At 41.3% G+C, this 24,918-nt stretch overlaps 1 protein-coding gene across 1 annotated transcript; it reads left to right on the top strand.

Annotated features, from left to right (window-relative positions):
* Nucleotides 1-301: 301 nt before the first annotated feature.
* On the top strand, nucleotides 302-18,500 carry Ms4a6d (membrane-spanning 4-domains, subfamily A, member 6D). Its single transcript, NM_026835.2, has 7 exons — nucleotides 302-432; nucleotides 1,798-1,960; nucleotides 3,142-3,276; nucleotides 12,185-12,241; nucleotides 14,910-15,116; nucleotides 17,041-17,142; nucleotides 17,925-18,500. The coding sequence occupies exons 2-7, from the start codon at nucleotides 1,814-1,816 to the stop codon at nucleotides 18,018-18,020; spliced, it is 744 nt and encodes a 247-aa protein (NP_081111.1). The 5' UTR covers nucleotides 302-432; nucleotides 1,798-1,813; the 3' UTR covers nucleotides 18,021-18,500.
* The last annotated feature ends 6,418 nt before the right edge of the window (nucleotides 18,501-24,918 follow it).

Genomic DNA, 24,918 nt, shown 5'->3' with positions numbered 1-24,918 from the left:
TGCACACTGAGGATCAGATCAGAAATTAGGGTCTCTGAGATGCTCAGCAGGTTCAGCTCTGCCACTGAATGTGTATTCTAGATCTAGGATAATTAGAGAGACACAAAATTCAAACCAGTGATAAAAATGTCAGTGCTGTCATGATGATATTTTATGGGAAGGAAAAGTAACCTACAAGTCTCCCAGAACTGGTCCAATTAGTCATTTTCCTGGTTACTGGAAGTCTATGAAAAAGGAAGTAAAGGCACATTCACATGTCCAGACTGTAAGCGCCACTTCCTGTGCAGTGAGCACAGAAGAAGGAAGGGCTGGGACAGTTAGAACTTCACAAGAAGGAACCAAGGATCAGACTGAGAAAACCCATAGTTAAAGCTCTTGGGGTTTCTGAGAGCTCAGCTGGAAGTGACTGGGTGACAAGGCGCACAGGCTCAGGTAGGCAACCCTGAAGAGAAATTCCTTTGTACAGCACTCTATTTCTGGGACTGCACTGTAAGAGATTGCTGGTGCTTATGGAAGCAATAGAGACACTGGGACACTTCAGAACTAAATGGGCAAACGGAATGGGTATTGGGTTTATATCGGTCCTGGCTGGTTTTAGTTCCATGATCTTGGTGGTCACTGTCCTAAGGTCATGTAATTAACAAAAGCAGAGCTCTTGTACCTGCAAAGGCTTTTAAGCCATTCACTAATTAGGCAGTCTAAGGTCTGAGAGTGGAACAGAAAAGAGAGGCAAACTGAGCTCAGAAACCAATTCCACAGGCAACTTGGTTCTTCCTAACAAGGGCACAGTTCTAATCTTGAACCTCAGGTTACAACTCCAGGGCTTCTCACTCTGCATTCAGGTGCTTCTCCACACTGAGGAGACTTAGACACAGGCTGCCGCAGGCAGGTGGGAAAATAGGGTGAGGAACCAGAGACAGAGACAGCTGGGATCCAGCACCCAACTGTGTGTAGGCAACTGGTTAATAACAAAAACTTTAAATATCTATTTAGCATCAAGCCTATGTCATTATAAAATCATGTGTTATTTTCACACATGAATCAAAATTTACCTCTGAAATTCTTTTTTGATTATGACATTACTAACAAATAGAATTACTGTGAGGGTTCTAAACTATGATGAAATATGCTGGAAATAACACTATGAGACAAACAATGAACAAATAGCTCTCAGTAGTTTGAGTAGTAGCATAAATTGGAAAAGATTGAAGATCAAATTTTAATTATATCTCAAGACTGGTAGAACAACCTGAGGATAAAACTCATCAGAATAAGGGACAGTGCACTCAAACATGATAGCAACTAGGAAATTAATGCTACATTTTGAAAGTCTTTTTATTATAGCTCTTTGTGTGTATATGTGTGTATGCATGCAGGTGAATGTGTGTTAAGGCAAATCTGCAGGTCACAGACAGCTTGCAATGAATCTCTCCTGCTACATGGGTCCAGCAGATCGAACTCAGACCTTCAGGCTTGAAGTCAAATGCCTTTATTTGCTGAGTCATTTCAACAGTTCCAATCTACAAGTTTTATGTAAACATTTGGCTCTGTTCACTGGGATCAGTGGGAGTTGTCATGTTATGTATATATTCATTGTCTAAAAACAACCCTCTATCTCAAGCAGAAAAAAAAAATCCTTCTGAATCTAAGGTTTGGGATTTTACATTTTCTTTAGTCTTCTAGTTTCTTCCCTTGGAGGATAAGTCAAGAATGCAGTAAGGTACTCACCTACAGATTTGAGAGTGGGAAGATGGGTGTGCAGTTCTTTGTAAGAGCTAAGTCCATTTTCTCTTCCAGCCGTGGAAGCTCCATCATGATTCCACAAGTAGTGACCAGTGAGACTGTCACAGTGATTTCACCAAATGGAATCAGCTTTCCCCAAACAGACAAACCCCAGCCTTCCCACCAGAGCCAAGACAGCCTGAAGAAACATCTAAAGGCTGAGATCAAAGTGATGGCGGTAAATTCCACACAGAACACCCTGGGGTGGTTGGAGGGCAGAGGGAGAGGCTCTATGTATTAGGACCAGAGATAAATTTAGGGGTGGGAAGCCTTAAGTTTTGACAGAGTGATCACAGAGTGGTCTGTAGACTGGTGGAAGCCCCTTGGAATGCTGCTTACATCTCTAAGACTTTCCACAAACTGGCAAGTATTTACCCTGTTTTAACATGCTTGCGCTGTAATTCAATGACCTTATTCCAGCAGCCATTGAGATTTTGTTCTTTTTTATCATTATTATTTTTGGATAGTACTTGCTAAGTATTTTATTTATGAAAACATTTGTAGCTACATTCTATGTGCTCATTGAGTACAGAACATCCTTCTCCTCTTTAGTGAGAAGAGATGATAAAAAAAAAAAAAAGACCATTGGTTCATTTCTCTGTGCTCCTCCAGGACATACTAACAAGACTTTTAGGTACAGGGAGATGAGAAAGAACATATATTTTGTGCTATGAGGAAAGATGAAGGTGTTTTGTCAGTGTTGTTTCTACGAAACACACTGCATGGGCCTCTGTGTTACTCAGTCCCAAAACTTAATGGAACTGATGGTCTTAGCTTAGACATACATTTAATTCTCTGGATTTCTTTGAAGCTCATGTAACAAAACATTTATAAATTTGCTTAATCAAAATTACAACTGTTGTGAGTCTTGAGGTAAAGAAGGGCATCAGGAAGATAAAATTTCCCTTTTAATATAGAGGCAAGGGATTACCAGACCGGACACCGGGACTGAAGGTGCTGTGGAGCAGGGCAGAGAGGCTAGTCCTATGTGGTGTTCTGTGGGATCTGCATGATGTGTGGAGAGGTTTCCACATTCCAGTTCTCAGTGAGTGGGCTTTCAGATACCTCTTCATCCCACAAGAGGGAGCAGGAGACTTCCTAACTATGCACTGAAGTTCAGCCCCAGCCAGAAGATGCCAGAAGGGGTCATGAGCATGACAGAAATAATTGAAGGTGACTCAACATTCTAGCAGAACTACATCTCCACCAGAATGAGCTTTCCTCTCTCACTGCAGAACTTGTACAGTGTCTGTGTGCTCACTGGGATGTTGTAGATGACAATGCCTAGGCACCATGGGAAAAGTGGAGAGGTCCTTCTTGTCATTGCTGCTTTAATCACCATCTCCCTTCTCTCAACAGGCAATCCAGATCATGTGTGCTGTGATGGTGTTGGCTCTGGGAATCATTTTGGCATCTGTTCCCTCCAATCTACACTTTACCTCAGTGTTTTCCATCCTGTTAGAATCTGGCTACCCATTTGTAGGAGCTTTGTTTGTAAGTAGGACTTCTGTGGGGAATAAGATGGCAAGGCTACAGAAGGGGGTTTTTAACCCAGCTGCATTTCTGTATACTGTGAAAAAGAGGTCAATGGTAGACTTTGTTCTTCTGTCTGTTATCAGAGAAGGTCTTAGTGTGGAAGGGCAGTTATGTCATCTTGAAGGTATTTTCATGTAGCTCAAATAAATATTTCTTGTCAATATTACACTTTCATGACATCTCTTGAGCTCATGAGTTTAGTGGCTTCCTGGCTTTAGGGAAAAGTCTAGGAAGTGGCACCCAAATGATCTAGAACTTCCTGTATCGTGCAAGGTCATACAGTGGACTGCACTGCGGAAAGGAACACTTTCGTTTTTAGGATCTGACATTGTTGGAGGCATTCAGGGTGATAGACTGGATATTCCTCTGAGCCTGCTTCATGTTTGGGGTAAGGAGGTAATGAAGGTCCTTTTCTCAGAGGATGGCTCTCCTGTAGACTGATGTGGATGAATTTCACTCAGAATTGAGTTTTTGGGTCACCGTGGCTTCCTATCTGATCATTACAGCTCAGTAACAGGTTTTTTTCCCTCCTACGTTTCTCCCTTTGATTCATCCACAGATCAACCTTTTCTTCTGTTGTGTCAATGATTTCTGCTTTAGTCAGGCCAATACATTGACTTCATCCATTGTCCATGAATATTCTTCTTTTGTCCCAGGGTCTATTCTAGAACCCTTAGTCGTTGTCCCTTCTTGGTTTTCTCCTGACTTCCTCATCTAAACCTCTTATGTTTTCCTTATGGTGACTTTACTTGATGACTTTGATAGTCGTTGGCCAACATTTTGTGGACTGTTTGCAGATCTAATTGAGGCCAGGATAATGAATGAATAGGTGATGAGAGAGGGGAGGTGCCATTCTGTCAGATCTTGTGAAAGATTCATGCTGTCAACACCATTTTACTGCTGAAGTAACCCTTTGCATGGAGTTGTGGTGTTGTCTTTATTCTTCAAGTTTTCTTCCTCTTCATTCCGTGGTCTTCTCATGTCAATCAGCATTGTTCCCATGGGGAAAGTCATGGAGTTACTTTTAGTTTAACTTTAAGAACACACACTTAGAGCTGATGCAGTAGCTCAACAGTAGACCACTGGAGTAGTGTGTATGAGGGGCTGGGTTTAACCCTCAACATCACCAAGGAAAGGAATTATGTGTATGGGCACACTGATAAATTCTGGAGACTGAAACATCAGATGGTCTTGCATTTTAAAATTCATCTTCAGAAACGTTCTATTAACTTAACTTTCTTAAGTCTACTGAGTCTGAGGACATATTTTGCTTGACTTTCTGAACAGTGTTTAAGAAAGAGTTCACACCATCCAGCCCTCCTGCCTTTTGTTCTCATTCACCTGGTGTCAGATTCACCTGGTTTTCAGCTCTTGCGCTGCAGTTAACAAATTGGATCCTGTTTTTCTTTAAGGAACAAGTAGATATTATTTTCAAACTCTTAAAAAAATTTGAAGGATACGCTTCAGAAGCCATTTTCGAGCTAGTCTTATTCTTGCACAAAAGGCAAACAAAGGTATTACAAGAAAAGGAAACTAAAGGTGAAATTCTCAAGAATGTAATTTCAAAATTCTTCATCAAAATACTAGCACACTGAGTGTGACAGCACATGAAAAACATTACTCAGCATGGGATTTTCTCAGATATTTAAATGTGGTTTAATGTATGCCACCAAGTAAATGATATTCCTTTATTAATGGAGGTACAAATCCAAAACAGCAATTTCTTGGTACTTTTCATTCTAAACTACTTATCTTGTATTTTTATTCAAAGATCAGACTTCCAAAATTTTTTTCCCGTAAGAAAACACTAATTGCTAACTTTTAAGGTGCTCATTAATTTTAAGGGTATAGATTCAAGCTCAAATCTATCTTTTCTGAAAACTTTCTACGTATCACATGGGAAAGGAGAACATCTATGCATCTACATGTGTCTAAAATCACCGGTCAGTTTTTTTTTTTTCCATTTTTTATTAGGTATTTAACTCATTTACATTTCCAATGCTATACCAAACGTCCCCCATATCCACCCACCCCCACTCCCCTGCCCACCCACTTCCCCTTTTTGGCCCTGGTGTTCCCCTGTACTGGGGCATATAAAGTTTGCAAGTCCAATGGGCCTCTCTTTCCAGTGATGGCCGACTAGGCCATCTTTTGATATATATGCAGCTAGAGTCAAGAGCTCCGGGGTACTGGTTAGTTCATAATGTTGTTCCACCTATAGGGTTGCAGATCCCTTTAGCTCCTTGGCTACTTTCTCTAGCTCCTCCATTGGGAGCCCTATGATCCATCCATTAGCTGACTGTGAGCATCCACTTCTGTGTTTGCTAGGCCCCAGCATAGTCTCACAAGAGACAGCTACATCTGGGTCCTTTCAATAAAATCTTGCTAGTGTATGCAATGGTGTCAGCGTTTGGATGCTGATTATGGGGTGGATCCCTGGATATGGCAGTCTCTACATGGTCCATCCTTTCATCTCAGCTCCAAACTTTGGCTCTGTAACTCCTTCCATGGGTGTTTTGTTCCCAAATCTAAGGAGGGGCATAGTGTCCACACTTCAGTCTTCATTCTTCTTGAGTTTCATGTGTTTAACAAATTATATCTTATATCTTGGGTATCCTAGGTTTGGGGCTAATATCCACTTATCAGTGAATACATATTGTGTGAGTTTCTTTGTGAATGTGTTACCTCACTCAGGATGATGCCCTCCAGGTCCATCCATTTGGCTAGGAACTTCATAAATTCATTCTTTTTAATAGCTGAGTAGTACTCCATTGTGTAGATGTACCACATTTTCTGTATCCATTCCTCTGTTGAGGGGCATCTAGGTTCTTTCCAGCTTCTGACTATTATAAATAAGGCTGCTATGAACATAGTGGAGCATGTGTCCTTCTTACCTGTTGGGGCATCTTCTGGATATATGCCCAGGAGAGGTATTGCTGGATCCTCCGGTAGTACTATGTCCAGTTTTCTGAGGAACCGCCAGACTGATTTCCAGAGTGGTTGTACAAGCCTGCACTCCCACCAACAATGGAGGAGTGTTCCTCTTTCTCCACATCCACGCCAGCATCTGCTGTCACCTGAATTTTTGATCTTAGCCATTCTGACTGGTGTGAGGTGGAATCTCAGGGTTGTTTTGATTTGCATTTCCCTGATGATTAAGGATGTTGAACATTTTTTCAAGTGCTTCTCTGCCATTCGGTATTCCTCAGGTGAGAATTCTTTGTTCAGTTCTGAGCCCCATTTTTTAATGGGGTTATTTGATTTTCTGAAGTCCACCTTCTTGAGTTCTTTATATATGTTGGATATTAGTCCCCTATCTGATTTAGGATAGGTAAAGATCCTTTCCCAATCTGTTGGTGGTCTTTTTGTCTTATTGACGGTGTCTTTTGCCTTGCAGAAACTTTGGAGTTTCATTAGGTCCCATTTGTCAATTCTCGATCTTACAGCACAAGCCATTGCTGTTCTGTTCAGGAATTTTTCCCCTGTGCCCATATCTTCAAGGCTTTTCCCCACTTTCTCCTCTATAAGTTTCAGTGTCTCTGGTTTTATGTGAAGTTCCTTGATCCACTTAGATTTGACCTTAGTACAAGGAGATAAGTATGGATCGATTCGCATTCTTCTACATGATAACAACCAGTTGTGCCAGCACCAATTGTTGAAAATGCTGTCTTTCTTCCACTGGATGGTTTTAGCTCCCTTGTCGAAGATCAAGTAACCATAGGTGTGTGGGTTCATTTCTGGGTCTTCAATTCTATTCCATTGGTCTACTTGTCTGTCTCTATACCAGTACCATGCAGTTTTTATCACAATTGCTCTGTAGTAAAGCTTTAGGTCTGGCATGGTGATTCCGCCAGAAGTTCTTTTATCCTTGAGAAGACTTTTTGCTATCCTAGGTTTTTTGTTATTCCAGACAAATTTGCAAATTGCTCCTTCCAATTCGTTGAAGAATTGAGTTGGAATTTTGATGGGGATTGCATTGAATCTGTAGATTGCTTTTGGCAAGATAGCCATTTTTACAATGTTGATCCTGCCAATCCATGAGCATGGGAGATCTTTCCATCTTCTGAGATCTTCCTTAATTTCTTTCTTCAGAGATTTGAAGTTTTTATCATACAGATCTTTCACTTCCTTAGTTAGAGTCACGCCAAGATATTTTATATTATTTGTGACTATTGAGAAGGGTGTTGTTTCCCTAATTTCTTTCTCAGCCTGTTTATTCTTTGTATAGAGAAAGGCCATTGACTTGTTTGAGTTTATTTTATATCCAGCTACTTCACCGAAGCTGTTTATCAGGTTTAGGAGTTCTCTGGTAGAATTTTTAGGGTCACTTATATATACTATCATATCATCTGCAAAAAGTGATATTTTGACTTCCTCTTTTCCAATTTGTATCCCCTTGATCTCCTTTTGTTGTCAAATTGCTCTGGCTAATACTTCAAGTACTATGTTGAAAAGGTAGGGAGAAAGTGGGCAGCCTTGTCTAGTCCCTGATTTTAGTGGGATTGCTTCCAGCTTCTCTCCATTTACTTTGATGTTGGCTACTGGTTTGCTGTAGATTGCTTTTATCATGTTTAGGTATGGGCCTTGAATTCCTGATCTTTCCAAAACTTTTATCATGAATGGGTGTTGGATCTTGTCAAATGCTTTTTCTGCATCTAACGAGATGATCATGTGGTTTTTGTCTTTGAGTTTGTTTATATAATGGATTACATTGATGGATTTTCGTATATTAAACCATCCCTGCATCCCTGGAATAAAACCTACTTGGTCAGGATGGATGATTGCTTTAATGTGTTCTTGGATTCGGTTAGCGAGAATTTTATTGAGGATTTTTGCATCGATATTCATAAGAGAAATTGGTCTGAAGTTCTCTATCTTTGTTGGATCTTTCTGTGGTTTAGGTATCAGAGTAATAGTGGCTTCATAAAATGAGTTGGGTAGAGTACCTTCTACTTCTATTTTGTGAAATAGTTTGTGCAGAATTGGAATTAGATCTTCTTTGAAGGTCTGATAGAACTCTGCACTAAAGCCATCTGGTCCTGGGCTTTTTTTGGTTGGGAGACTATTAATAACTGCTTCTATTTCTTTAGGTGATATGGGACTGTTTAGATGGTCAACTTGATCCTGATTCAACTTTGGTACCTGGTATCTGTCCAGAAATTTGTCCATTTCATCCAGGTTTTCCAGTTTTGTTGAGTATAGCCTTTTGTAGAAGGATCTGATGGTGTTTTGGATTTCTTCAGGATCTGTTGTTATGTCTCCCTTTTCATTTCTGATTTTGTTAATTAGGATTTTGTCCCTGTGCCCTTTAGTGAGTCTAGCTAAGGGTTTATCTATCTTGTTGATTTTCTCAAAGAACCAACTCCTCGTTTGGTTAATTCTTTGAATAGTTCTTCTTGTTTCCACTTGGTTGATTTCACCCCTGAGTTTGATTATTTCCTGCCGTCTACTCCTCTTGGGTGAATTTGCTTCCTTTTTTTCTAGGGCTTTTAGATGTGTTGTCAAGCTGCTAGTATGTGCTGTCTCCCGTTTCTTCTTGGAGGCACTCAGCGCTATGAGTTTCCCTCTTAGAAATGCTTTCATTGTGTCCCATAGGTTTGGGTACGTTGTGGCTTCATTTTCATTAAACTCTAAAAAGTCTTTAATTTCTTTCTTTATTCCTTCCTTGACCAAGGTATCATTGAGAAGAGTGTTATTCAGTTTCCACGTGAATGTTGGCTTTCCATTATTTATGTTGTTATTGAAGATCAGTCTTAGGCCATGGTGGTCTGATAGGATACATGGGACAATTTCAATATTTTTGTATCTATTGAGGCCTGTTTTGTGACCAATTATATGGTCAATTTTGGAGAAGGTCCCGTGAGGTGCTGAGAAGAAGGTATATCCTTTTGTTTTAGGATAAAATGTTCTGTAGATATCTGTCAGGTCCATTTGTTTCATAACTTCTGTTAGTTTCACTGTGTCCCTGTTTAGTTTCTGTTTCCACGATCTGTCCTTTGAAGAAAGTGGTGTGTTGAAGTCTCCCACTATTATTGTGTGAGGTGCAATGTGTGCTTTGAGCTTTACTAAAGTGTCTCTAATGAATGTGGCTGCCCTTGCATTTGGTGCGTAGATATTCAGAATTGAGAGTTCCTCTTGGAGGATTTTACCTTTGATGAGTATGAAGTGTCCCTCCTTGTCTTTTTTGATAACTTTGGGTTGGAAGTCGATTTTATCCGATATTAAAATGGCTACTCCAGCTTGTTTCTTCAGTCCATTTGCTTGGAAAATTGTTTTCCAGCCTTTCACTCTGAGGTAGTGTCTGCCTTTTTCCCTGAGATGGGTTTCCTGTAAGCAGCAGAATGTTGGGTCCTGTTTGTGTAGCCAGTCTGTTAGTCTATGTCTTTTTATTGGGGAATTGAGTCCATTGATATTAAGAGATATTAAGGAAAAGTAATTGTTGCTTCCTTTTATTTTTGTTGTTAGAGTTGGCATTCTGTTCTTGTGGCTGTCTTCTTTTTCATTTGTTGAATGATTACTTTCTTAGTTGTTCTAGGGCGTGATTTCCGTCCTTGTATTGCTTCTTTTCTGTTATTATCCTTTGAAGGGCTGGATTCGTGGAAAGATATTGTGTGAATTTGGTTTTGTCGTGGAATACTTTGGTTTCTCCATCTATGGTAATTGAGAGTTTGGCCGGGTATAGTAGCCTGGGCTGGCATTTGTGTTCTCTTAGTGTCTGTATAACATCTGTCCAGGCTCTTCTGGCTTTCATAGTCTCTGGTGAAAAGTCTGGTGTAATTCTGATAGGCCTTCCTTTATATGTTACTTGACCTTTCTCCCTTACTGCTTTTAATATTCTATCTTTATTTAGTGCATTTGTTGTTCTGATTATTATGTGTCGGGAGGAATTTCTTTTCTGGTCCAGTCTATTTGGAGTTCTGTAGGCTTCTTGTATGATCATGGGCATCTCTTTTTTTATGTTTGGGAAGTTTTCTTCTATTATTTTGTTGAAGATATTAGCTGGCCCTTTAAGTTGAAAATCTTCATTCTCATCAATTCCTATTATCCGTAGGTTTGGTCTTCTCATTGTGTCCTGGATTACCTGGATGTTTTGAGTTAGGATCCTTTTGCATTTTGTATTTTCTTTGACTGTTGTGTCGATGTTCTCTATGGAGTCTTCTGCACCTGAGATTCTCTCTTCCATTTCTTGTATTCTGTTGCTGATGCTTGCATCTATGGTTCCAGATCTCTTTCCTAGGGTTTCTATCTCCAGCGTTGCCTCGCTTTGGGTTTTCTTTATTGTGTCTACTTCCCCTTTTAGGTCTAGTATGGTTTTGTTCATTTCCATCACCTGTTTGGATGTGTTTTCCTGTTTTTCTTTAATGATTTCTACCTGTTTGGCTGTGTTTTCCTGCTTTTCTTTAAGGGCCTGTAACTCTTTAGCAGTGCTCTCCTGTAATTCTTTAAGTGACTTATGAAAGTCCTTCTTGATGTCCTCCATCATCATCATGAGAAATGTTTTTAAATCTGGGTCTAGATTTTCGGTTGTGTTGGGGTGCCCAGGACTAGGTGGGGTGGGAGTGCTGCGTTCTGATGATGGTGAGTGGTCTTGATTTCTGTTAGTAGGATTCTTACGTTTGCCTTTCGCCATCTGGTAATCTCTGAAGCTAGCTGTTTTAGTTGTCACTGTTAAGAGCTTGTTCTTCAGGTGACTCTGTTAGCCTCTATGAGCAGACCTGGAGGGTAGCACTCTCCTTAGTTTCAGTGGGCAGAGTATTCTCTGCAGGCAAGCTCTCTTCTTGCAAGGCACGTACCCAGATATCTGGTGTTCGAACCAGACTCCTGGCAGAAGTTGTGTTCCACTCACTAGAGGTCTTAGGATCACGTGTGGAATCCTGTGTGGGCCCTTGCGGGTGTCAGGTGACTCAGCTGGCAAGGTAGCCCAGGGCTCGAGTGGAGTGGAAGGGGTTTGTGCCCCAGATCAAGCCCGGGTAGCCTGCTTCCCTATGTACTGCAGTCTCAAGTTCCGCGCGATTGGATTGGGGCAGGCGCTGTGTTCCACTCACCAGAGGTCTCAGGGTCCCGTGGGGAGTCCCGTGTGGGTCCTTGCGGGTGTTGGGCAAGACTCTGCTGGCAAGGAAGCCCGGGGCTCGAGTCAAGTGGAAGGGACTTGTGCCCCAGATCAGGCCCGGGTAGCCTGCTTCCCTATGTACCGCAGTCTTAGGTTCCGCGCGATTGGATTGGGGCAGGCGCTGTGTTCCACTCACCAGAGGTCTTAGGATCCCGTGGGGAGTCCCGTGTGGGCCCTTGCGGGTGTTGGGCAAGACTCTGCTGGCATGGAAGCCCGGGGCTCGAGTCGAGCGGAAGGGACTTGTGCCCCAGATCAGGCCCGGGTAGCCTGCTTCCCTATGTACCGCAGTCTCAAGTTCCGCGCGATTGGATTGGGGCAGGCGCTGTGTTCCACTCACCGGAGGTCTTAGGGTCCCGTGGGGAGTCCTGTGTGGGCCCTTGCGGGTGTTGGGCAAGACTCTGCTGGCAAGGTAGCCCGGGGCTCGAGTCTCGAGTCGAGCGGAAGGGACTTGTGCCCCAGATCAGGCCCGGGTAGCCTGCTTCCCTATGTACCGCAGTCTTAGGTTCCGCGCGATTGGATTGGGGCAGGCGCTGTGTTCCAATCACCAGAGGTCTTAGGGTCCCGTGGGGAGTCCCGTGTGGGTCCTTGCGGGTGTTGGGCAAGACTCTGCTGGCAAGGAAGCCCGGGGCTCGAGTCACCGGTCAGTTTTTACCAGAGCTTTTCCCGTTGGAGTGCTTCATAGGCTCCAGATACTAACACTGCAGCTATTCTATACTTGCAAGCTGACTTGACAATGTTTTTGTCTTCCCCGAGCAGTTTGCCATCTCTGGAATTCTGTCTATTGTCACAGAGAAAAAGATGACTAAGCCTTTGGTAAGTACAAGAGCTATAACTTACAACTAATGGAGATGGAACTTAGTAAGAACACTTCCAAGCCCCCACCCCCCCACCCCAAAAAAAAATCCTAAGCCAGTTTCTCCATATTCAAAGTTAGAAGCTATTTCTTACACTTAAGAACTTACTCTGAATTCCCTGTAACCCTGTACAGAGTGTGTTTTTCCTGTCTTGGTGCCCAAAAGCCTATATGATATTAACAATCAGAGACCAAAAATCTCATGCAAAAAATCTGCTGTCTATAAATAACAGGCTCTGGTATCATCAATTTCATTGCATTAGGGCATACCTAGGAGAATAGTAGTCATACCTCTGGAGCCATTTATAAGCTGAAGATTCAGATGATCTAAAAGGAAGCAAAAGGGAAAAAAAAACCCCTTTTTTCTCTTTGTCTTTCATCGCATGTGATCTTTTCTGCTTTGCCAACTGCTCTCTGTAAATGTAACTTTTATTCGCCTGATACAATTGTCATCTTGGAAGCTTATTGCTGAATAAGCTCACCTTTTCTAGTTCTTTCTGAACTCTGGCTGGCCAGTTTAACTCAGCTGTTTTGGCTCAAATTCCTCTGCCAATTGACTGATTTAATCTGTCTGCTAGCTGAATTGCTTTGCTTGGCCTTAAACTAACTTTGGCAATTTGCTCTAATCTGGCTCCTTCTTATTCTCTGTCTTCAGCTGCCTCTGCTGACCTGCACTGAACTACATGACCTCATGAATGAACTCAACACCATTCACTGCTCTCAGTGCACTGTCTCAAATGACTGATGCTCCCTTCCTGCACTGCTCTTAAATAGATTCTTTCTTTGTGCTGCTCTCATGAGAGCCGGGTTTCCCCAACTCTTTCTGTCAAATCTTTCTCTGATTCATCACTTTGTCTACCTCTCAGTTAGTCATCACTTTCAAACATGCTGCTTCACTCTACAAAGTAATTTTATCTTTAAATGTGTGTACTGAGGACATGTCTGCATTCCAGCCAGTTTACACAGAGCTGGGTCTTTGGATGTGATCCCTTGCCAAAGCAGCCATGTTGTTGGATAAAAATTCCTCTACACCTCTCCATGATTATGGTCTGATCCATGGAACGAGACAAAATATTTCATTACTCCCTCAAGCTGATCACATGAGGCACTTTGTCAAAACAACAAAAATTCTTCCACAAAATATTAAAATTTTTATCAGTGGTGGAATGAAAAGGCTTATAGAAAAGGTACATCTGCTGTGAGTTTACTGTATAATTTTACCCACTAAATGAAGAACTTAAGAAAACAGATTAGATGTTGTTCACATGAGGAGTTTTCTTCCACATTTAATCTATAACACATGAATTATGACACTTTTGTCAGGACTCACTTTCAGCATGCCAATTGTGACTATTGATCAAGAAGTTAAAGAGTATGACTTGTTAGTGTTTCAAAGCATCAGAACCAAGTGATCTATTTAATCCTAAAAAGAAACTTGGCCTATCAGGCCAAATCACACTCTAATATATGACAGTTGGGTATACTCTGTTACCTTCATACATATATCTATAACCTGTAGAAAGTCTTAGCTCAATTCTCACGTTTGATAAGCCAAGGAAGAAAGGAAGCTGCTTCTGAGATCAGTTTATTTATCGCCCTATATTGTAAATGGTATAGCATGAGATCCAGGGTGGCAGCAGACAGTCACTGAGGAACTGACAACTTGAGAACACTAATCTGGGGATATCTGGTCTTGTGTCTTGACATTCGCCCAGTCTTGACTGCTTTCTTTCTTCCTCTCACTGTTTGTGTTCATATTGTATTATTCTTTGTCCTCTTTTGACAAAGGATAGAGTCTTCTGTACCTTACCCTTAGCATAGCCAGTCATATGCTTATACACACCCCAGGGCCTGGTTGATGTTACAAACCAGGTCCTCACATTTATCTTCAGGTGTATGTGCTTTTGAGAGAGAGGTTGTATGCCAGGTGGTGGGAGTATTAACTACTCTACCCACCACTCTTGTGTGTTTCTGAGGGTTCCATGGAGGTCTCTAAGTATATGAGTCAGATTTACTTTCTGCAACAAACACATGGGATGAATCAACTTATGAAGAAGAAAGGTTTATTTGGGCTTACATTTTAAGAAGTCTTCATACATGACTGTGTGAATCTGTTCCTTTGGAACTACTAGAGAGGCAGAGCATGTTTGGAAACAAGGTATGACAAATCTTCAATCAGGCTACACTGGCAAATGTTTCTACCACTTTACACTAGCATCCACCTGGAAATTAGGTCTTCATCACACAATTTTTTGGGGTCAGGGGAGGCATGCAAGATCCAAATTGTATCACTAAAGGTATTGGTAGATAGGGAAAATTTGGGTTCTGTATTCCCACCTTTGGCTACACGCTATCGGAGAATTTTCAGGTTTATCTAACAGGATGCTACTTGTAGTCATAGATGAAGCTGATAGAAAGACACTATTTTCTTCCCTGCCTCTGAAGTACTGTCTGGCATGGGATCATACTTTCCCAATCATAATTTACCTTCTGGGTTTATATGTTTGCAGACACTAGAGGGCATTGAGAAATAAACTATTGTAGGTTTAGATCCTGAAAGAGACAAGCAGCTGGGCCTATTATAGTGTAGTGAATAAGAGGCATATGTGATGTGTGTTGTCATTCCAGGTTCACAGCAGCCTAGCCCTGAGCATCCTGAGTGTCCTCTCTGCTCTTACAGGCATCGCTATTCTCTCTGTCAGTTTGGCTGCTTTAGAGCCTGCCTTGCAGCAATGTAAGCTGGCTTTCACACAACTAGACACAACCCAAGATGCTTATCATTTCTTTAGCCCTGAGCCATTAAACAGCTGCTTCGTGGCCAAAGCTGCTCTGACTGTAAGTATTTCAAAAGGAAATGTTCCAGGTTTTAAAGATGTTTTTTGACAGCATATTTCTTCTGTTCCCTGATTCAAAACTCTGTTCATTCTTTTTGTTGTTGTTGTTTTTGTTTTTAATTTATTAGTTTTTAAAACTAATATATAAAGTAATTGGTTTCATTGTGGTATTTTCATAGACATTTTTATTTTTATTTTAACTCTTGCTTGTACATTTAGGATAAAGCCAGAGTCATGGAAGACAGAGGCAAGAATGAACATATTGTTAAAATTCTACACCGAGTGGTCGTGTAGTAATAGCAAAATATTGAGGGAAATTACCAAATTAAGTAGATGATAAAACTATAAAGACCACCCCTATTTTCTAAGGATTAAGAAGGCATTAGAGGAATAAAGGATGCAGTTTTAGAGGCATAAAGGATGAGGTTGTCAAACCAAGAGTCTTACTTTATGGGGTAGTGAGTGAAGAGAGGCAAGCATACCAGAAAAACGAAACAAAAGAAAACAGATAATCAGGAAATGCATGAACCATGGTGCATGTGTGTGGTACAGGCATGAAGTGAACTGAGCAAACCTCAGCCACAAGTTGAGAAACAGCGTGGGAAATGCGGGGGTAGGGGGGAAGTCAGGGCATCTACTCCCTCCAGTAATCACAGTAGCAAGGAGCACCAAGCCCGTGTGGAAGTGAGCTCAAGGCTGCTTTCATTACAACACAAAGAGATGGGATTGTTAAATGAGGAGAAAAAGAAATCCAGAGAAATGGAGAAGAGTAACTGGCAGGATGTGAGGGCCTCCATCTCATCAGAAACACATCCATAGTCCTGTAACTATAAAAGTCAGATGAGCAAGAGACAGCTAGACAAATCACAGTCAATCAGTTCTCAACCCCAGGCTTTCTCAGATCCTTATGGAGCTGGGCCCAGGGAGTCTTCCTTAGTTATGAAAACCACAACAATAAAAAATGTTTGCATTAGACACATAACAATGCGAGAAAATTAACATCTGGAATAACTATGCCTGATTTTAGAAGCCTGAAGAATTGGGGAGGAATCTGGGTGGACCACAAAGAATGATGGCATCATGGGATAGTTTCACACTGTAAGTCAGAGACTGGCTTGAGTGTATTTCCTGGGACAGTGTCTAGGTACTGGAGGCATGCGCCGTCTCTTTTCTACCCGTGCCGTGTGCGCAGATAAATGAAGAGTTTACAGTGTGACACTCATCTTCCTTCCTATCAAGCGATCTTCATGAAGACCTTGGGACAGAGTCACGGGATATGTGTTCTTTACATAGATCCTTCTTTGAGTTGATTTTTGATGTCACAGACTTAGAAACTGGATTGCTTTTCTGCCTTTCACCATCACACACACACACACACACACACACACACACATACACACACACACACACACACAAATCAATCCTAAGGAAGAAGGTTCTATCAATGCCAACTTAAAAAGAGTTTGCTTGCATGATCAGAACCTCACTAACCCTCACAAGTCTCTGCAGAGGAAATACTACACAGGTGTGATAAGAGAGCATACAGAAACTAGAAAATTAAAGACTTACCCAGCCCCACACTAATCAAGAGAGCCAAGAGCAGGAACTGTTGACTCTGACCTGGGGTCACTACTCCTCTCTACTTCCTCATTGAGTGAACAGTATAGTCAGGATCCATGTCCAAGAAGGGTGAGAAATGGCAGAAAATGGCTTTGTTGATTTAGCTTGTTCTCTTCCCCTACTTGCTCCAAGGAATAAAGGGACCAGGCATCAATTTTAGCCCATCTGTAGGTCTGGGAGGATCCTTTCCCTTCTTGATGGTGTCTCTGATGGTGAAGATGGTTTCATCTTTACAATCACCTTCCACCCAGGAATGAGGGCATCAGCTGACTCAGTCACACCATCCTCTCTTCTCCTGAATTTAGGGAGTCTTTTCACTGATGCTAATCAGCAGTGTGTTGGAGCTTGGCCTGGCTGTCCTCACTGCCACACTGTGGTGGAAACAGAGCTCCTCTGCTTTCTCTGGGGTAAGTATGCTAGAGGCCACTTGAATCTTCCCTGGTGTTCCTCTGGGATATATTAGTCAATGCCACTAAGAATATCAGACAGAATAATCAGCCATCGTGAAATGTATACCACGTGGCTTTTTTTTTAAATGGGGAGGGTCCTTAGTAGATATTGGAGAGAGGAGACAGAAGTATAGATGATAAGGAATACCTGGACAAGAAATAGTTGTATATCACATATATCTTGGTTCTTCCCCCCCCCCAAACAAACAATCATAAGTTTGAGGAAGTTAAATGTATCTCTTGGCATTACATTGAGTTTGCCTATAGTCAGGGATTCCTGACTATACTGCTCACTCAAACTAGAACACAGCTGCCTCCCTTCTACTCAGGAAAATTTCTCTAATAGTAACTATCCTCTAACAGTCTTAACTTGGCAATGGCTTGTTGCACACTGAATGTGTTTAGCCCACTTTGAGATCTTAAAAATCTTCCTTACCTCAAAGATACTAAGAATATGTTAAATCAAGTCACACAGAGCTTAACTCAACTGAAAACTTTTCATCAGCCTAAGTCTTATTATACATTGTGAATGAATACTATGTGATGGACATGAAATAGTTTTGGGAAGTTAATGGAGAATTGTTCTCATCTTTCAATGAAGATGAAGCCTATGTAAAACTTGGAAGGAAATTATATTTATAACTGTATCTATTTATCTGTAGCTGGAGGTAAATAGCTTCACATTATTCAGTTAAATCTGAGGAAAGTCTGACACTTGATATATTTTCTTTTTTTTCTAGAATGTGATTTTCCTGTCTCAGAACTCAAAGAATAAATCCAGTGTATCTTCAGAGTCACTTTGTAACCCTACATATGAAAACATATTGACTTCATAAGAATTAAGTAGAGGTTATATAGCAGAAAAATCTGTCTTTAACATGATTTAGAAAAGCCATTTACTGTGTGACAACAATGCTTAATATCTTAATATCTTAATGTGTGTATTGGTTAATCAGCAACCATGAAAAACATACTAACTGGCTGGGTTCAGTAGCACGCTCTTGATTTGGCGTCAGTCAAAACACAGACCTGTAAATTCCAATTTATGTAGTGGTCAAAGAGCCCCAATTATTTTCTCAAAAAACTGGAAGAATGTTTCATAGGATCATGGTGGAGCCAATGGGCAACAGTTCTTCTTATCCTTGTCACTTGGCTGCAGGAGGTACTGACTAGGGCCTGAGATCATATTCTGTGTGCGTGGCATGGACTTCATGGCATCTATTTTATTCATAAGCACATGAAAACAAGTCATCTCTTATGAAGTCTCAAAGAGCATAAAAAAGTTAGCCTCCAAATAAAGTCTTTATATAATCCCACATTTCATTTGTATAATTTTGTTTTTGCATTTAAGCACATGGCAGATCACTTGACATAGACATGTCAAGATGAACTACCTTTCTTCCCTCCTAAGCGCTACCAAAAGTTTCACAGAAAATCTAACCAAAAATACTCGGTATTTACTAAGAAAAAAATAAGGACAACTTTCTTCTTTCTCTTCTCTTCTCTTCTCTTCTCTTCTCTTCTCTTCTCTTCTCTTCTCTTCTCTTCTCTTCTCTTCTCTTCTCTTCTCTTCTCTCCTCCTCTCTTCTCCCCTCCTCTCTTCTCCCCTCCCCTTCTCTTCTCTTTTCTCTCTCTCCCTTTCTTTCTTTCTTTCTTTCTTTCTTTCTTTCTTTCTTTCTTTCTTTCTTTCTTTCTTTCTTTCTTTCTCTCTTTCTTATTATATATTTTCTTTATTTACACTGCAAATGTTATCCCCTTTTCTAGATTCCCCTCCAAAACCTCCTAACCCCTCCCCACTCCCCTTGCTCACCAGCTCAACCTACTCCCACTTCCTGGCCCTGGCATTCCCTTATACTGGGGGCATCGAACCTTCACAGGACCAAGGGCCTCTCCTCCCATTGATGACTAACTAGGCCATCCTCTGCTAGAGGATGCAGCTAGAGCCATGAGTCCCACCATGTGTTTTCTTTGGTTGGTGGTTTAGTCCCAGAGAGCTCTGGGGGTACTGGTTAGTTCATATTGTTGTTCCTCCTATGGGGCTGCAAACCCCTTCAGCTCCTTGGGTACTTTCTCTAGCTCTTTCCTTGGGGACCCTGTGCTCTGTCTAATGGTTAGCTGTGAGCATCCACTTCTGTATTTGTCAGGCACTGGCAGAGCCTCTCAGGACACAGCTGTATCAGGCTCCTGTCAGAAAGTTCTTGTTGGCATCCACCATAGTGTCTGGGTTTGGTAACTGTATATGGGATGGATCCCCAGGTAGGGCAGTCTCTGGATGGTCATTCCTTCAGTCTCTGCTTCACACTTTGTCTCTGTAACTCCTTCCATGGGTATTTTGTTCCCCCTTCTAAGAAGGATCAAAGTATCCACACTTCGGTCTTCCTTCTTCTTGAGTTTCATGTGCTTTGTGAATTGTACCTTGGGTATTCCGAGTTTCTGGGCTAATATCCACTTATCAGTGAGTGCATATCATGTGTGTTCTTTTGTGACTGGGTTACCTCACTCATGATGATATTTTCTAGTTCCATCCATTTGTCTAAGAATTTCATAAATTCATTGTTTTTAATATCTGAGTAGTACTCCATTGTGTAAATGTACCACATTTTCTGTATCCATTCCTCTGTTGAGGGACATCTGGGTTCTTTCTAGCTTCTGGCTATTATAAATAAGGCTGCTATAAACATAGTGGAGCATGTGTCCATATTACAAGTTGGAACATCTTCTGGGTATATGCACAGTAGAGGTATTGCTGGGTCCTCAGGTAGTACTATGTCCAACTTTCTGAGGAACCGCCAAATTGATTTCTAGAGTGGTTCTACCAGCTTGTAATCCCATCAGCAATGGAGGAGTGTTCCTCTTTCTCCACATCCTTGCCAGCATCTGCTATCACCTGAGTTTTTGATGATAGCCATTCTGACTGGTATGAGGTAGAATATAGGGGTTGTTTTGATTTGCATTTCCCTGATGACTAAGGATGCTGAGCATTTTTTTTAGGTGCTTCTTAGCCATTTAGTATTCCTCAGTTGGGAATACATTTATACAATGGAGTACTATTCAGATTTTAAAAACAATAAATTTATGAAATTTTTAGGCAAATGCATGGAACTAGAAAATATCATCCTGAGTGAGGAAACCCAATCACAAAAGAACATGCATAGTATGAACTCACTGATAAGTGGATATTAGCCCAGTAGCTTAGAATACTCAGATACAATTCATAGACTACATGAACCTCAAGAATAAGGAAGACCAAGTGTGGATACTTCATTCTTTCTTAGAAGGGGGATCAAAATACCCATGGGAGGAGATATAGAGACAAAGTGTGGAGCAGAGACTGAAGGAAAGTCCATCCAGAGACTGCCTCACCTGGTGATCCATCCCATATACAATCACCAAACTCAGACACTATTGTGGATGCCAACAAGTGTTTGCTGGCAGAAGCCTGATATAGCTGTTTCCAGAGAGACTCTGCCAGTGCCTGACAAATACAGAAGTAGATGCTTATAGCGAACCAATGGACTGAACACAGGGTCCTCAATGGAGGAGCTGGAGAAAGTACCCAAGGAGCTGAAGGGGTTTGTAGCCCCAAAGGAGGAACAACAATATGAACTAACCAGTTCCCCCAGTGCTCCCAGGGAATAAACCACCAACCAAAGAGTATGCATGGAGGGACCCATGGCTCCAGCCACATGTGTAGCAGAAGATGGCCTTGTCAGACATCAATGAGAAGAGAGGCCTTTGGTCCTGTGAAGGCTTGATGCCCCAGTGTAGGGGAATGCCAGGATAAGGAAGGGGGTTTAGAGGTTGGTGAGCATGGGGAAGGGACAAGGATGGGGTTTTCGGAGGGGAAACCAGGAAATGGGGTAACATTTGAAATGTAAATAAAGAAAATATGTAATGAAAAAGAGCTTCCTGATTAAGTTTTTTCTTTCTTTTTTTATTAGATATTTTCATCATTTACATTTCAAATGCTATCCCCAAAGCTCCCTATATCCTCCCCATGCCCTGCTCCCCAACCCACCCACTCTCACTTCCTGACCCTGGCATTCCCCTATATTGGGACATATGATTTTCACAAGACCAAGGGCCTCTCCTCCCAATGATGGCCAACTAGGCCATCCTTTGCTACATATGCAACTAGAGACACAGCTCTGGGGTGGAGGGTACGGTTAGTTTATATTGTTGTTCCTTCTATAGGGTTGTAGATCCCTTTAGCTCCGTGGGTAGGTACTTTCTCTAGCTCCTTCAGTAGAGTCCCTGTGTTCCATCCAATAAATGACTGTGAGCATCCAGTTCTGTATTTTCCAGTCACTGGCAAAGCCTCACAAGAGAGAGCTATATCAGGGTCCTTTCAGCAAAATCTTTCTGGCATATGCAATAGTGTCTGGGTTTGATGGTTGATTAAGTTTTTTTTCAAGCTGACATAAATCACATGATTGTAAATTTTCTACACAATCACAGAGGAACATAAAATATGGACTGTGTAACTTAAATGGCATGGGATACAGTGAACTGGGCTCACCCTGTGAATTAGTAGAGCTAAGATGTAGGCATCATATTCAGGGAAACTTAGAAACAAGGAAGAATCCTATCTTGAGCACTCTTCTGCTTTGATCCAGTCTTTCTTTAAATTTTAGTTGTCATTCTAAACATTATCAAATGTTATACGGGGTAATAAGATTCACTGTGATACTCCCATACATGTTGTCTATGTCTTTCCTGTTTGTTTCTATCTTTGTCTATTTGGTTGCTTTTTGTTTCTATGGTGGTTGTTGTTGTTAACTCACCACTAACTAGAGTTACCTGAGAAGAGAAATCTCAACTGAGAAATGCCTCTATTAGATTGGTTTGGGCCAGTCTGTGAAGCACTTTCTTCATTGGCAACTGACGTAGGAGGGCCTAGCTCATGGTGGACAGTGCCACTCCTGGCAAGTATTCCTAGATGGTGTATAAGAAAGAAGATTGAGCAAGCCATAGGGAACAAGCCTCTAAGCAGCATTCCTCCATAGCCTGTGCTTCAGTTTATGCTTCCATTGCCTTCCTTGTCTTAACTTCATGATGGACTCCGGGTGTAAGCTAAAATAAATCCTTTCCTCCCCAAGTTGATTTTGGTCATGATATTTATCACAGCAGCAGAAACCTGGATAAGATGATATCAATTCACTTTTCTACCCTCACTCCTCTACCTCCCAGCCCTTTCCCAGTCTCTAATTCTTTCTTTCTGGAGACCAGCTCCAGCTGGAAGATTCTGGTATGGAGAATGGGAAGGGGCATTGGCCAAAGGGAAAACACTGACCTCCTGTTGACTGTCAAGTAAGTGGCCAAATAGGAATCTTTATTCATACAGTCACAATCCTGCTCCCCTGAGTAGTAATATCCCTGGATATTTTACTAAAAGAAATGATAACATCAGAATTTAAAAACATCCATTATTACCAAAGCCCCCAATAGTTGTCCTTTCTTCTTCTCCACTCCTGATGGATCTTTTACCCCCAATCTTATTTTTCACTACACAGCACTACTTTAGAAAGCCAAAAATAAATGTGTAGCCAGGCATGTCCTGTAGACATGAGCCTATACCCAGTTGGTAGCAGTTGAGTTATATTTTTTAAAACCTTACTTTAATAAGTATATTTAAATACATTAACTTCCATTCTAGCCCACCACCTATCAGTTATAGCAGAACAGAAAGGTGAATAGGGCAAAGGAGGATGTGGATCTGTTTAGAAATAGTTCTTTCACACAAATCCTATCTGTGTGGTCAGGATATCAACAGTTCAGTTTAAATAAATCAGCAGGGGTAGCTCCATCCACTCACAAATACCATTCAGTAATCAGCAACAGCAGTGCAATCAGGAAGATACTGTGAAGTTCAGCCAGTTGGTCCAAGAAGCAGCAAGAAACTGCCAGAACACCACCAGAAGTTCTTTGGCGTTGTTTCTCTCTATGAAGTCAACAAATGAGGACCAGTACAGAGTGGCAGGGGTACCAAGAGTACAAACTGCTGTTCACTGTCTGTCAGATTCTATTTATATGCTTTCCAAACATCATCTCTTCTCTCACGTGTATGCTCTAGCAAAACATCACCTACCCCTTTTCCAGGAGCTTTCAGAAAAACACCATGTGTCTGTTCTCAGCAAAGCACCCTCCCATTTTTTTTTCTGTTTGAGCAAAAACATTCTTTCATAACACAGCTTCCAGAAAAGCATCATATGACAACTGAATCTTTGAGGAAACGAGAAATTTCCACTTTAGGTAGAAAATGCGATAAAAGACAGAATTAATCAATTGTGGGTATAAATCCAGTCAACACATAGCACCCCTCTGTCATAATACATTTTAAATTGCAGACAGAGACATGTTTATTGTACCAAGTAACCTTTCCTGATATGCACTTATCAATTCCTGATACCAACTTTTCAAGAACCATTTTTAAGTCTCTATTGATCAGACAGAGCTCCCCTATTTTCTAAGTCTCTGTTGATCAGATATAGCTTCCCCATTTTAAGTGTCTGCTGATTGCACATAGCTTGGTCATTTAAAGTCTCAGCTGATCAACATATCTTCCTCATAACAGGTTTGCAAACAAGACCAACCACTCTCTACAACTAGCACAAGCTTATTCAGTATGCCTTTAGCTGTTTCTGTAGGGACACGATCACATGTCCCCAAATACTCAAGATGATTTGTCATGTCTGGAGGATATATATATGCAAAAACAGGAGAAAAAGGTTTTACCCCTTGAAAGAGTATTAACAAATACAGAATAGTCCACAGGGCTTTCAGTCTGCATGATCCTGGCCTTGCCTGTGAATGACAAAATTAAACTAAAGTTTACTATGAGTATGGCAGCATAGGAAAAGCACGGAGAGTTTGTAATACACATGACCTAGGGAATAAGTAGAAAGACCACCAAATTTACTACCAGCGGTTACCAAGTGAGAAGGGGTTTCCATGGGCTTTGCCACAGTAGAATTCCAGGGCTCTCCAAGGACCTTGCCACAGCAGAGTACATCAGTGAAGCACTCATACGCTGTTCCCTGGAGATGCTGCATGGCCTCTACTTATGTATCATTAAGTTTGTTTGTTTGTTTGTTTCTACATATGAGAGAAAAACCACAATACTGTGTTCTTGTGTTTTTTTTTTTTTATTGACTCAATGGCTTTATATTCCATGCGTTTTTTCTACAAATGAGAGGATTCATTTTTTCCTTATGGCTCCCTTCTGTATGTATGCCATTAATCCCTTATCTGTTCACTTGTTGATGGGCTTTGAGGCAGAGTCATTAGCATGTAAGAAGTGGGGAGAGACCAGAGCACTATGCTTGCAGTTTCACAGACACTCTTCTGTGAAGTTGAACGAAGTAGCAGAAAACAGATGGCCAAGGAGGACTCATGATAATGTTTCTGTCACATACCCACACCATAGCATGTCAGTCTTTTTGAGGACTGTACAGAATCTTTATAACAGACAGAACAATAAATGCTGTGACTGTCCTATGAAAATATGCAAAGGTAAGAAGAGACCATTCCTATTCCTAGGTCTCTGCATTGCTCTGAGAAGGATCCCAGTGTGGAGAGTATGAGCATGCCTGGGCTATGAGAAGGTCAGTGTAAATACAACTAAATTAAAGTAAGGAGTGGAAAATTCCATACCTAAAGGCTTGCCATGAGTTTGCAATTTGTTTTTTGTTTGTTTCCTTTTTAAAAAAATTAATCTGAGAAAAAAGTTACCCA

Source organism: Mus musculus, chromosome 19 (genome assembly GCF_000001635.26).
Source record: "Mus musculus strain C57BL/6J chromosome 19, GRCm38.p6 C57BL/6J".
Classification (NCBI taxonomy): domain Eukaryota; kingdom Metazoa; phylum Chordata; class Mammalia; order Rodentia; family Muridae; genus Mus; species Mus musculus.
This window is presented reverse-complemented; position numbering and strand designations above follow the sequence as displayed.

Excerpts from the sequence above, each read along its gene's own strand:
- Ms4a6d (NM_026835.2), top strand. The coding sequence starts at position 1,814 with ATGATTCCACAAGTAGTGACCAGTGAGACTGTCACAGTGATTTCACCA. Across the intron at positions 3,277-12,184 it reads CATTTGTAGGAGCTTTGTTT|TTTGCCATCTCTGGAATTCT; the intron begins GTAAGTAGGACT and ends TTCCCCGAGCAG. Across the intron at positions 12,242-14,909 it reads AAAAGATGACTAAGCCTTTG|GTTCACAGCAGCCTAGCCCT; the intron begins GTAAGTACAAGA and ends TTGTCATTCCAG.